At 42.1% G+C, this 13,499-nt stretch overlaps 1 protein-coding gene across 1 annotated transcript in view; it reads right to left on the reverse strand.

Annotated features, from left to right (window-relative positions):
• Window positions 1–13,499, reverse strand: part of CDS1 (CDP-diacylglycerol synthase 1) — a 762,211-nt gene that overhangs the window by 150,550 nt on the left and 598,162 nt on the right. Inside the window, exons 10-11 of the mRNA XM_078676295.1 lie at window positions 4,651–4,803; window positions 2,960–3,079 (exon numbers count right to left, since the gene is read on the reverse strand). Of these exons, the coding sequence (XP_078532421.1) occupies window positions 2,960–3,079; window positions 4,651–4,803 (273 nt within the window). The remainder of the gene's footprint in view (window positions 1–2,959; window positions 3,080–4,650; window positions 4,804–13,499) is intronic.

Below are 13,499 nucleotides of genomic sequence, written 5' to 3' on the forward strand. Positions count from 1 at the left end.
CCGTCGATCAAAAGCGCGTCGGGTTCTGAAAACACAATCGGTCGAGGCAAACATTCCTGAAATGGCTGATCGTAGAATTCTATGTGAAAACCACGGACGGTCTGTAAGACCCAGGCGTCGGCAGTGAGCGATGCCCACTCCTCGTAAAAGGTTGCCAGCCTCCCCCCTATGGGAACCTGATCCAAAGAAAGGACACTCACCATTGGTATTGTTGGGTCCTGAGTTCTTGCGGACGCCTCTGCCGCCAAAGCGCTGTCCTCTTGTGGGATAGAAATTGTTGAAGTTGGCAGAGGTCTGGTACTGTCCTCTGCCGGAGCCTTGACCTCTGTTATTGGCATTCTGCCCTCGGCCGGGCGCGCGGCCCCTTCCGCGACCGGCCCCTCCAGAAAAACGCTGGTGAAAACGCGTTTAATGGTGGACTGCGCCTTGTCCAACGAGGTAAAGGTAGAGACAAATTTACCTAATTCCCTGATGAAGGGCTCCCCAAAAAGACCACCCTGGGCTACCACTCCTGCTTCTGACGAAGCCAAGTCCCCCAACTTGGGATCCAGTTTAATGAGGAGGGAACGTCTACGTTCAGTGGAAAGGGCGCAGTTAGCGTTTCCAAGGAAAATTATCACCCTCTGGGCCCAGTTAGACAAAACCTCAGGGGAAATGACGGTACCATTGGCTTTCGCCTCCTCTGCCATGTCAAGAATCTTCGTGGCGGGCCCGACCGCGTCAAGCAGCTTATCCTGGCATGACCGCCAGGAGCGGTCAATGCCTTTGCGCGGGTCTTTCATAAACTTGGCCAAAAAAGTGGCCATTTTCGCATCTAACTCTGGGGTCAGGGCTACCTTGCCCTCTAGAGAGGGCCTCGGACACTCCCCACGCAGGCAACCCCTAGCCTCTTTCTCTAAGGGTTTGCGCAGGCGACCCGCTACAAACTTAGCCACGGTCTCACCCGGTGTCCAAGCCGCGGACCTCGGATGTACTAACTCATCCGGGTCCAACATGCCCGAACCATCCCGCGGTAAGGCCACAGCCGAGCCCGAGGGGCGCCACGAGCGCACAGATTCTCCATCGTCGTCCGTATCGGGAGAGGATAGCACCGGAGACGGGGGAGCAGTCCCCGCGTCCAATGAAGGGTCAGGGCCCGAGAGTGGTGCAGGGGAGGCAGAAGACGCGTTAGCCAGGAAGGCATCCCTGAGGCGTTCGAACGCATCCTTGTCCACCCCCTGTGCCCCCGACGGAGCACCTCCCCTACGTGGCATTTTAGGGGCCGGAGGGCCCTCAACTGAGGGACCCGGGAGGTTAGACGAACCTTGTAAATGGGCAGACGCTCACTTCTGGCACTCCTCTACAATACGTGCTGACAGGCGGTCCTCCATGGGCCCCACTATTTCAGTCACGCAGCGGTAGATGGAATTATCAACCGCCTGATAAAATTCATCATCCTGGAAAGAGGGGTTAGACTCCTCAAAATAATTATCCTCCTCCATCCTAGCCTTGTGAACCCAACTAGGGAGGGTGATCGAACTGCCTACCCTACCGGGTGTCTGTGGGCAGAATATGGGCAGTCCCTAGGGCTGCAATTCAGTTATGGGCCAAGGGACCTGGCAATCGGGGCTGCACTGTGACCCCCAAACGCGCAGACCCTCTCACTGGACTGGGTCTAAACCACCCCCACAGCGCGTTCACCACACACACAGGCAAATGCAGTGCATAACTCGCCTTCCGGCGTTCCACGCGGTCCAAGCCGCTGTACAGACCCTTAAGAGGGCGTCAGAATACAAATGGGGTAGAATACAGACCCGGGTCTACCGGGCGTGAAGGGGTGGCGAGGGCAAGGCTCCGGCGCTGACTGACTCCTCCGCGCGTCTCCCAGAGTGAGGAGAGCGCCGAGGAGCCAGCGAGACGTGTGGGCGCCCTCTGGCGGGCGTCTCCCGCACCGCAATAACACACGGCCAAAAACCGCGAAAGGAGCGAGAAAGCGCTCCCGCGGTCGGGGCTCTGAAAGGCAAACAACGCCGCGACAAGCCCCCAACAAGCGCTACAGCAACGCGCAATGAAATAGTAAACATAAACCCAAATAATCAAGAAAATCAGGAAGAGCACTTAACTGGCTGCGTGAGCAGCGAAGAAAGAGAGGAAGTCGAAGGAAGGACTGGCTTTCTACCCTGGTAGCGGACATAGTGGAAGGACTACGTTGGATGACCAGGACTAATATCATGGGACTTGTAGTTTTTTTGGTTCTTACAAGTTGTTTTTGATGCTCTTTGTTCCTCTGAGCATGGTTGAACATTTAGTTTTTCCTGAGCTGCTGTGTGCAATATTGTAATAAAGCGAAGGAAGAATATAGCATAATCTGAAGCCTCCGGTCCTGACATAGAATCCAACATTTTGAGAATAAATCTTGAAAAAGAAGAAGAAACTGAACAGAGCTCAGGGAGACTCCCTTTCACACAAGGTGTGGTTGAAATGCTGAGGAACCTAGCCTCTCTAGGGATTGCTCTAGAGGGTGCCATTGCCTGATTGGCTGCTACTTAAGTTTGGTTCTTTTTTACAAAAGAAAATGGATAGGCTACTGCAGTGACTCTTCTTTGCATTGTAGCCTATTGTAACATTATCTACTGCTTTTATATGTATACCGTGGGACTCCCACTGCGACAACAGGGATGATTCAAGCATGTGAATCTATGAAAGACCCAATACTGGAGAACTCTTTATCCTACAGTAAAGATTTTGCATCCAACACTGCCTGTGTATAGAAGGAAAATGTGAATCTTCTCTAAAAAAAAAAATATACAAAGGTTCACTGCATTATCTTTGTGCTGTTATTTCAGGTGAACAGTCTTACTAAGATTATCTACGCTTTTTTGATTGAAGTCAGGGAAACTTATGAGACCCGCTGCAGGAGTCTTTTATGAATCGGAAAAGTAATCTCTGAGGTAAACAGGTGAACATGGACTAACAGTACCTTAATTTTAAAAGCCCGTTTGAATCCGCTGGCAAAGAAACCTCCAAAGGGCCCAATCAAAGATGCAAATGTTGAGAGGGCAATACTGTGTACTTGAAATGGATATAGATTCACAGTTTTCTGCAAGAAAAAAAATATTTGAAGTAAATAAGTCATATTGTGCAGTATCGTTCCACAAAGTTCTAAGAAGTATTGTATTTCTTTAATCTAAAGACTTCAGAGAAAAGGCACCCTTAGTGTTTGTTTATTACGAACTTGTAGGTTCCTTACGTCGCCTTATAGACACAACATGCATCTCTTACTATATCTATTGGCTAACTGGGGGAATCTGAACAAAGGGTTCAAGGGGGTGAGAGGGGTAACAAGGCGAAAGGGCATATTACTGGACTTCTCTAGCCTCTCTGGAGTTTTGGGCACCTGATGTAAGGCACACGCCTAAGAGTAGTTGACGCAACAAGTGGGTAAAGGAGGAAAGGAAACGAAGCAAGCAGGAGTATAATGTGGGTAAGACGGGATTGCTTTGTTGTTTCAACTAGGGGGAATTTGAAGGGCTGAAGGAAGGGCACGCTCCAGGTGGAAAAGAGGTTGGATCACAGGGGGGGTACTGGCCTCTCCTAAAGGGTGAATTAAAGCTGAAGCAGTACATTGCCACCATAAGACCACTAAGGATCCCATTACCAGGGGTACTGCAATATTGATGTAATGGAGGATGACCACCTGCAACAGTCTGGGCGTTATGGCCTAGCTGAGCACAGAGGGCTAGGAAATACTTTCATAGAATTTGGATGTAGCAGACCAAAAAAAAAAAAAATTACCGAGTACAAATATGGGTGTGAATTAAAACTGAACTGAAAAGTGAAAGAAATGTTAAAGTTATAGTAAGTACTGCAATCCACAACTTGCAAAACAGCCATGCAAAACATAACTCACATACTAAATGCAATGATTATGACTTCACAATACACACTACATAATCAAACCAGAGATACAAATAGGTGAGCTGTTAAAACTATACAGAAATACTCTTACTCAATTTTCTTCTTGGACGTCCTGATAGTATTAAAATCAAATGCATATTATATAAGAGAGATACTAATTACCATATCGTCCTATGCTACCGTCAACATGTTTGGCAGACTCGAAATTGTCCTGCGAGTCAAGACGTGAAGTTTCATGTTCTAACCTGCAGGACCTTATTATTAGATGCTACTCTATCCTATACAGGATAAACAGTGACCTATTTGCGTTTCATACCCTATGAGCACATCAAAAGCTATCTACAATCCTATTTTTATCTCTGGTTTGATCATGTAGAGTGCACACTCCACACTTCAAAAAACCCTCACTCTCACTTACAGTGGTAGAGCCCACTTCGGACTCAAAAAGGTTTGGAGTGTGGGAAGCCCGATGATGAAGCATGACATATTTGTATGTGGGTGAGGGTCTTGCAATTCCCAGAGATCTATTTGTCTGAGGTGAGCGAAGAAGAGACCAACATAAAGGAAGCTTGATCTTTTTGATGTGTGTGATGTACTTTGTTCATTAGACAATGTGAAATTTACGCAGTTTCGACTGGTTAGGCATGCTTGATGTTACTGGTAAAGGTTGCTTTGCTGTTACCAGTCTTCCCTACCAAAAACTTATGTATTAAAGTTGTTTTTTTGTGTATAAAGCAAGGCATCCAATCTTACCCATCCCAAGGTCGTCTGGAGCAGCAGTGGCAAGGAGTACTTCTGCAGTTGAAAGATTTCAGGCGGTTCACAGTCTGCTGAAAATCTGTTGGTCTCACTGCTGTAGTCCACGGGGCACACACAGTACTGATACTGTGAAAAAACGTAGGCAAACTGGAAAACAAAGACTCAACGTTCAAGACTGCGAGCTAAGAAGTCTCACTGCAGATAAACACATTTCTGTTTGCTTCGGTAGAGCACTACTACTTTAGATTTTGGCTTTTTAGAAATGGGTGAGAAGTTAAAGCGTACACTACAGAGAAAGGCAAAACCTGTCAGTCTTAGAACTATTTCAGCAAGTACAATTTCCATAAAACACACAATAAAAACATATCAGCACACCACAAATGATGAAAATCTAGCACAGTATCAGAAACCTCATAACGTACAGAGCGAAGAACTGATTAATATGAATGGCCTCAAATAATAAAGTGCAAATGCATTCTTATTCAATGCCCTTTTAAACTTAGAAAGTCAGAAGAAACCGAATTAATCTACATAGTATTATATCAGAGTCCTTTCCGTACAACATACTTCGTAAAGTCCAGACTCAAATCAAAGCAATATTTATGCATAGCCATGCCTCGACTATAAAGTTTACAGTACTGAATACATAGGATGTAGTTATTTGTTTTTTACACAGGAAAATTGCCTCGCTTTGTCTCTACTCGTGGGCAGCCCTTTTAATTTTATTAATAAAAATTTACAAAACCATGAAAGAAAATTGGCAAAGCCAATAGGTTGACAGCCAATACCGGACCTACTGGCTTTCCCAATGCTTGTTAACGATATTAACAATTATAGCATAGTTTCAAGAAGGTACAACTGCTCCTGTAGTAGGTATGTTATCAAACAGAGGAGGAATCTATATTTATGTCAAATTTGAAAAAAAAAATCAAGAGGTAGGAAATCTGGACACGGACCTTTCCCTTTTATTGGTACTTCACAGCACTTTTTTATTTTTTTAACTGACATTTGTGCCAATAGATTTGACTGCTTTCTCGGTCTTCCACTACCCAAACAAAACATGGGCTCTTATTCCCATAGAATCCTGAAAAATGGGTAAACCATTCTGCCTCACTAAAAGGACATTCTGGAACGTTTCTTTAGCCATCTAGTAATTGTTCTGTTTAAAACCATAAAACTTTCCAGTCCTAACTGGTTATACGATTTTAGAGGTTTCTCAGTAGAGGGGAACATATTTTGATTTTTGTCTTCAAGGGAAACTTCTTAAAGGAGGTCTTACATTGTGTTGCATTTAGAGATAGGTTACATTGTTTATTCTTGGTTGCTAATTGTAATCTGCACTTGACATCACGACATTCAGTATCAAACCAGATTGAATTATTGCCAAAAAAGGTTAGTCTTTGAGCGTTTCATATCAAATTAATATAACATTTTAGAAAATAACTCTACTTCACAGGATTATCACTTGGAATATTATTTTATTCTAAGAAAGAGTCGAGTCTATCATTGCTGGAAATCTGATGAAAATAGCATCATCATCTCCACTTTACAACGTATCTACCTTTTCTTTCAGTAGAATCCATTATAAATGTGTGCTACATGGCTGATACACGAGAGGGGTGTAGGAAAATGAGACAGGATTTCAAAAAACTTGAAAACTGGACGTTTAGAACCTGTGCCCAAAGTGTATAATTATGTACAGGCAGTGAAAATGTCACTGGTATAAATCATTCGTCTTTCAGGGAAACTAAGGAAGTTCCACAACGATTGATGCATGAATGGAATAGACCAGCAATTCTTAACCTGGTGTTCACAATGCCTACTCAGGGGCCCCATGACTGTTTAAAAAAAAAAAAAAAAAGATTTAGATTATAATGTAGTTCTACATAAAACGGAAAGAAAGCTTTCAAAACACTGCAAATATGGAGGAATTTGAATTTGGAGACTAAACTTTAAGTTGCCATCCTAATATTGATTTGTGGGAGCAGCGCCAGAACCAGAAACAAAATCTAGTATGGACTGGTGGCCACAATTGAAGCACTGGTATGCGCCAACAAAAAGAGCATGAATTTGGAGCAAAAAAGGCAAAGTGATATGCTAGACTTTAGTTTTTTTATTCTTAAATGAAAATAAATACTGAAAAGCTCCAATGTTCCCAATGAATCTTTTTTTTAATTATTTTCGTATTATTTGGTTTTGTGAATTAAAAAGAAAATTGTTTGTGTATCCGTTTGCTGTATTCTGATTTCTGTATTTTTGTGCTTTGTTTTGAGCTTCAACTTGCAGAAATTGCTTAGGTCGGAGTAGTCGCAGTCTTCCAGGAGTGATTGATTGGGTGAGTCCACAGAAGTTAAAAAGTGGACTGGACAATTGCCCTCCTAAAGGAAATAAACCAGTTCCAAGAGTACCACAGCTGAAAGCAAAGCTCACAATAAGACTCAAGGGTTGGGTGGGGTTCGTCTTAAAAGTACCATTAAATATACTATCCACAGAAAGGTTAGTGAATGTATAACCTCCAAGCAGAGATGGTGAGATCAAAAGAAGAATACAAATTGAAATGCTGGTAGTGACAATCAAACTGCAGAATTTACTCATCGAGGTAAAGCACTTTGTAAGATCTGTGTACTAAACATACATTTCTCTCACTCTCTCTTTCACTTGAATATCATCTATTTACTTTACCGCTGTAGTCCATAAATAAAGTGTAAATCCAATAAATTATAGTTTATTGGTTTTCTTATTGGTGATCTGCGCTTCTGGAATGCTCGAAATCCTCTTCTAGTTCTTCACATCCCACTTTCATTATTGGTTATTTCAGAGTTAAAATTTCCCACGTTTAGAAGAACAGGAGCTTACCTCAAACGCAACTGTATCCCAGAAACGAATCGCCGCTGCTCGCTAATATATAAAAACGCCATTCAAACGTATTACTCACTACTATGCAAGGCTACCTTTTGAGATACCCTCTAGTCTGGATCTTTATGCGCTGGCTGATCAATAATGTAACATATGTCCATTGAAATGTTTATACAGCCGGGTATCCTCCTGGTAAAGGTTTGCAAGTTGTTTAGTTTGAATTTAGTCTATTTTCATGTATGTATTGGTTAGGCCAGCAACATGCCAGCTTCCTAGCCTATTATTTAACTGAAAAAGTCTCCTGCATGGCCTGACAGCCTTAAGCCTGCTAAAACTGTTGATAATCACGTCCATGAATTCCTTTCTTCTTCCCACTCATTTACAACTATATTTTGTTGCAGTTGAGACACGTTTTTTAACACGATTCCCTTTTTCCTAGGCAAACTGTAATGTGGCGAACTACGTTCGTTATTTTAGGCAGGGCGGTTTTTAGCATAAGCCTATGAGCTCGAGCTCTATCTTGAGGTGAATTTACTATAGTAGGATGCCTTACAACAAAAGTATTACGCAAATTCAGCAAGCAATCAATGCACATCTTTCTGTGGTGGTTAATGTTTAACTTAAGCAATTTCACAGCAACCTTAAAAACAAATTCTGCTTTAGGCATTGATAATCTATATTCATTTTCATTGGCACTGCAGGATCTAATAAATTAGAAGTAATTACTTGAAATTATATATAAAGGAGAGAGAAGCTGGTATGCCTGAAGTGGCCATGATCGATTTAACCCATGTCCTTTGTTACAATTGATAGGACAACATAAATCGATGAACAGGAGTTACCTACCTTAACTTCGGTAGTCTCTAACAAAGAGGAAGTCACTACCGATGGCTATCTCTCGAATAAAATAGGAGCTGTAGTATTCCATGTACATATTCGAAAAAAGAAATTCTCTTCATCAGAAATTCCCTTGGTGTCTTCCTCTTTGTATTGATTTGTTTGCAAGGATACTTGTACAGGGGGAATATTACCTACATTTGCAAAGAGGTCATTTAACCTACTGCGAGAATAGTAACAGATCTGAACTTAAGCTTGTGGTAACTTTTTTTGTGGCAGATCTTGTTTTTGTCGTCTTCTCCTAGCATTGATTCTGAAGAATACTTAAGTTCTTCTTGCTCGGTTGTGCCATCAAATATAGGGTAGTGTGCTTTTTCATTCACTTCATATTGTATCATTTGCCTAGTGCTCCATTGTCTTGGGGAATATCTAGAGTTTTGCTTTTGGATTCTACTCTTTTTGTATACATTCACTTGTACTTAGGGTTGCGCCATTATGCAAACTTATATTTACAGTCATGACAGGTGAGAGTAATTATGCAACTTGTTTGGTCTGAGTGGAAACTGAACACTGATTGGAAGACTGTCTTGGATACACTATTATAATCGAAAGCTACCAATGATTTAATAATTTAAGTTAATATAGTTGACATATGATGTGATTCATCCAATGTTTTACCATTGTTTTTAATGTAAGGTATTGTACTCAATGTAAAGAATGAGGTATGTGACAATTTGCATTTTGCGGATACTTCCAAGAAACCAGGCTCAGGATAAATAGGAGAGGGCTAAATTCTAAATAGTCTGAAATAATTTCATTACTTTTTAAGGGTGTATTATTTGGTGATTTTGGATTTTTGGAGTCTAAATTCGCATCAGTAATAATATTGTTGAGAAATTAGAATACTTGGGAAATCAGGCAACCATTAATCATTTTGTGTGCCATCTTCATCAATTACTTCATTTATAATTACTTTTCAGGATGTACCATCACTGAGCAATTGTGTTAGTAAATTTAAGAGATGTATCGAAATTATGAGAGAAAGCTATATAGCTCACGTTTGGGCAGAGCTGTACTTTCCAACTTAAAAAACTACGTCCAGGCATTTTACTGAAATATTTAGAGAATATTGACAAGTAAACAGACATGCAATTTACTGCTGTAGATTTAGATTCAGTCTGCTCATGTTTTCTTTTATGCCTTAATTTCGCAGGTAATGCTAGTTTGCCCTTCAGATCATTTTGTGCCCTCATAATGGTATTCATGGTATTGTGGTTTGGAGTTTCCTTATTTTTATATTTCTTTAAGTTGCAACTGACAATATGTTAATCTTCCCAGAAAATGTAAGCCAACCTCTTTTCCCAGTATGGAATATATACAAAGTTTGTAGATTTTGCTGATTTGTGTGCAGAGTCTTTGTCTTATTTCAACAATACAAGTTCAACTTGGAAAAAATTTAACTAACATAAAATTGACACGAAATGGACTTGACAAACAACAAATAAATTCTTTGCAAATGCCACTTGCTGGTGTCATTTCTATGCAGAACTAATTCTAGGCAGTAAACTAGAACTAAAACTAAGAATCAATACTGAGCAGAGAAGGTAGAACTTAAAATGCTCTACTCACCTTTCCCATAAGTACATTGAAACCAAATGCTGCATTCAGACACTGCCTTCTCCTGTCCCCCATCGCCAACCTTCTCTAATGTAACTAAATGTTTCTCCATTTGTTTTGGACTCACAAAGATCATGCAGACTCCTGGGACACACTTTTAAGCCCTCATCCCTTGAATTCACCTGCTTGCCGTGTCTGCTTCAAAATGTAACTGAGCACAGAGTCGAAGCCAACACTTGATCTGCAGCAGGTGTGCACAGACGCCTTCCCAGTAACTAATGGTTCCCTAGTGGCTCACAGAGGGACATGAACACAGAAACAATGCGTCACGGGTCGTGCACCCCCTCCCCTATGAGACTACCTGAACTGATGAAAAAACAGGAAGACTGGTTGTCCTCGCCCCCTGAAAACCATGCTGTCATTTCTTTACAGCCCGAGAGTTGGAGCCCCGGCCCAAACTCGGTGTGGTTCGAGGAATCCCCTGATGCTGGGGTATATTCCTTTAAGGAGGTGGAGTCACAAGGAAGCAGCGCCTGGAATGATGACGTCGGTTGGGATGTACCAATAGGGACGCTGGCCTCGAATAGAAGAGACGAGGAAGGACCTGGAAGCAAAAAGAACACAGAGACTGCGACCGGCCAGCCAAGTGAGAACGAGAGATGCGAGACAAGGAAAAGCCTGAGCGCCGGGAGTCTACCCTATGCCCCTGTGGACCAGATGACAGAATAACTGCCTGGGGGCCATCGTCCCCGCTCTCCGCCCAGCCACATTCCTGGAGGAGTGTGGCTTTCACAGGTACGCTGCAGAGTATCGGGCTGGGTTGGGAGAAGAGAGAGGGAGGAGGAGTGACTGCGGGGCATGTAACCGCTACCTGGTTGTAACAACCGGTACCTTCCCACCCCCTCACGAGCACTCCCCGTACCGTCTTGTGTTTGCCAGAAGGTTGAAAGCACCGCTGTATCCTCACCCCCCCTTTCCCTTCTGTTTATGAAGTAATAAACCAACAGACTGATACTCTATTTTCTTTAGTTTTTTCCGGCTTTCCTTTCATCCCATTTTGGAGTCCACACCACAAAGTCCAGGGGACAACGCCTATCCAGGGGATCCCACGTCTGACAAACCACAAGGACTAAATAAACTAGAGTTGGGATGAACGTCTCAGGAACCCAGAGCCGTATAAGGGACTTTATCCTCAAAGACTCTGGACTTTTATTTTGTTTTCTGCAGTTCATTTTCTAAATTACCCTGGCTTCCGTAAAAAGGCGTATATATAGAAAAATAAAGTCCAGTTTACGCCACGTTGGAGTTGATCTCTTTACTGAGCAAGATCCCCCCTGAGTCAAACATGCTACACCACGTTAACACGGAGGCAAACTGGCTCTGCAAGAAACTACAAATGTATCAGTGTAGGTAAAAAAAGGCCTAGGAGACTTATAGGTGACCGGTACAGCTGAAACAACTTGAGCAGTCAGGGCTTCCCATGGGTCCGGCAGCACACCCCTCTCTGTTCTGCTCTAAGCGTGCTCCATGGTGGATGCAATAGCATTCATGGCATGTGGGTCTAGGTGGGTAGGGCTTGACACTGTAGACTGTAGAGGGCATGAACACAGCGGTAGGTCTCACAGAAGCTGGGATAGGGAGCACCCACTAACGAAACAGTCACTATATGCAGCATTTATTGATTTTCAAACTGCTTGACACATATGAAAAGTTACGTTCTACTCTGGCAAATGGGAAAGATTTTAATTGGACTAAAGGCAGTTACAAGAGAAAAGTTCTCCGCAAATAGAGGTGGTTTAGAGCAGGGATATATACTGGCATCCATATAGTTTAACCTGTATAAAGCAGATGTAAATGTGACTTGAAATAAGATAAAAAGCTTTCCTCCGAAATTTGGGGCTTTCAATTAAATGTGTTACAATATGCAAATTATACTATAGTGCAGGATTGAACTCGGACTGGTCTACAAAGACCATTAAAAGAACTAGAAATTTCGGCAACACTAACAAGCTCATCATTGATGAAGGAAAAACAAAAATTGTTTGTCTTTGGACAGGGAACTTATAGGAACTCATTTGCCTACAAAAACACAGAGGGTGTAACTGGGTTGAAGCTATGATCTGAGTAGCAGGGAGATGTCAAATTAAATCAAGCAGTGTTACGTTCAACAGATTTAAATTGTAATTGTCTACTTTCTACATAGAAGCACTACATTTTTAGGGCCCCTCTTGACCCCAAATCGACAAGTGGTCTCAAGTAAATTGTTGAACACTTTAAGCTATGGGCATGCCACCTTGGGCATGCCACCTTTTATGGGAAACTCTCTAGATGGTCGGATATTGCAGAGTCACACTTACATAGTTCTATTTGGTTTATAAAATAGCATTGAACAGGCGCAAGTGTGCTTTGAGTTTATTTGGCATAAACATACTTGCATAGATGAGGAAAGCTTTTTGGTCAATCTGTGCAAACCTAAAAGCTTTATTTCAATCTGCGCAAACCTAAAACCTGCCACACTGGGCAAGCTAAAATATCTACTATGGCAGCAAGCGAATAAGTATAGTTTGGTGTATAGGAAGCCCAGAGGAGCATCCTTGGCATCTTCTTTAATTTTTTTTTTTTTTTTTACTTCATCGTCATCAAGAATAACTGATCATTACATTTTACAGAGCAAAATTAATACACAATTTAAACAATACATCATTATTTTCAGTTTGCAGATCAGCAGGAAGAAGAAAAAGAAAAGAAGTGGAAAAGAGGAAATCCCTCTGAAAATAACAACTGGCCTGCATACCTGTCTTGATACATAATACCCGATACCTTAATGTTATACCAAATCCTATAAGATTACTTATTACAATCTAATAATAACCCAGCCCTACCCCTCCCCTACCTCTCTTCTAGCCTCTGTTTCCATTCTATAACTTGGGCCCAGATCCTTCTCCCAGCCTCCTTTTTTGCCCTTCCCTTTCTTTCATATAATGCTTTCTCTAGTGTGTATGTAGCCAGTAATCGTGTGATCCACTGTTGCAGAGTTGGTGGGTTTGGATCTTTCCAAATCGTAGCAATGCATAGCCGACTAAGTGTCATTGCTAAATATAAAAATTCGTGATGGGGAGTTTCAATACCCTCCCTTGTTACCCCTAGGATCATGACTTCGTCTGTTAAAGAGATAGGGATCCTCAGAGCCTTCTCAAAAAATTGCTCCATCGATCGTTTATAAACATCTAGCGCTGGGCATGAAGCAAACATATGTATAGTGTCAGCTTGAGTAGATTGGCATCTCGGGCCGGTTACCCCACTTGTTCCCCCCATCTCGCTATTCTATGCGGTGTATAATATAATTCGAACATGGTTTTATATTGTTGAGTTTGAAGATTTGCTACCCTCAACACTGTGTTTAATAATTTAAGCGACTTCTCAGCCTCATTCCCTGATAAATTTAACTTAGTTTGCCATTTTTCATACATCCTCCCACAATCATCCTCTTTATACTTACAAATTTCACCATACACTTGCGATATAGAACAACC

This window comes from Lissotriton helveticus, chromosome 2_1, assembly GCF_964261635.1.
Source record: "Lissotriton helveticus chromosome 2_1, aLisHel1.1, whole genome shotgun sequence".
Taxonomy (NCBI): domain Eukaryota; kingdom Metazoa; phylum Chordata; class Amphibia; order Caudata; family Salamandridae; genus Lissotriton; species Lissotriton helveticus.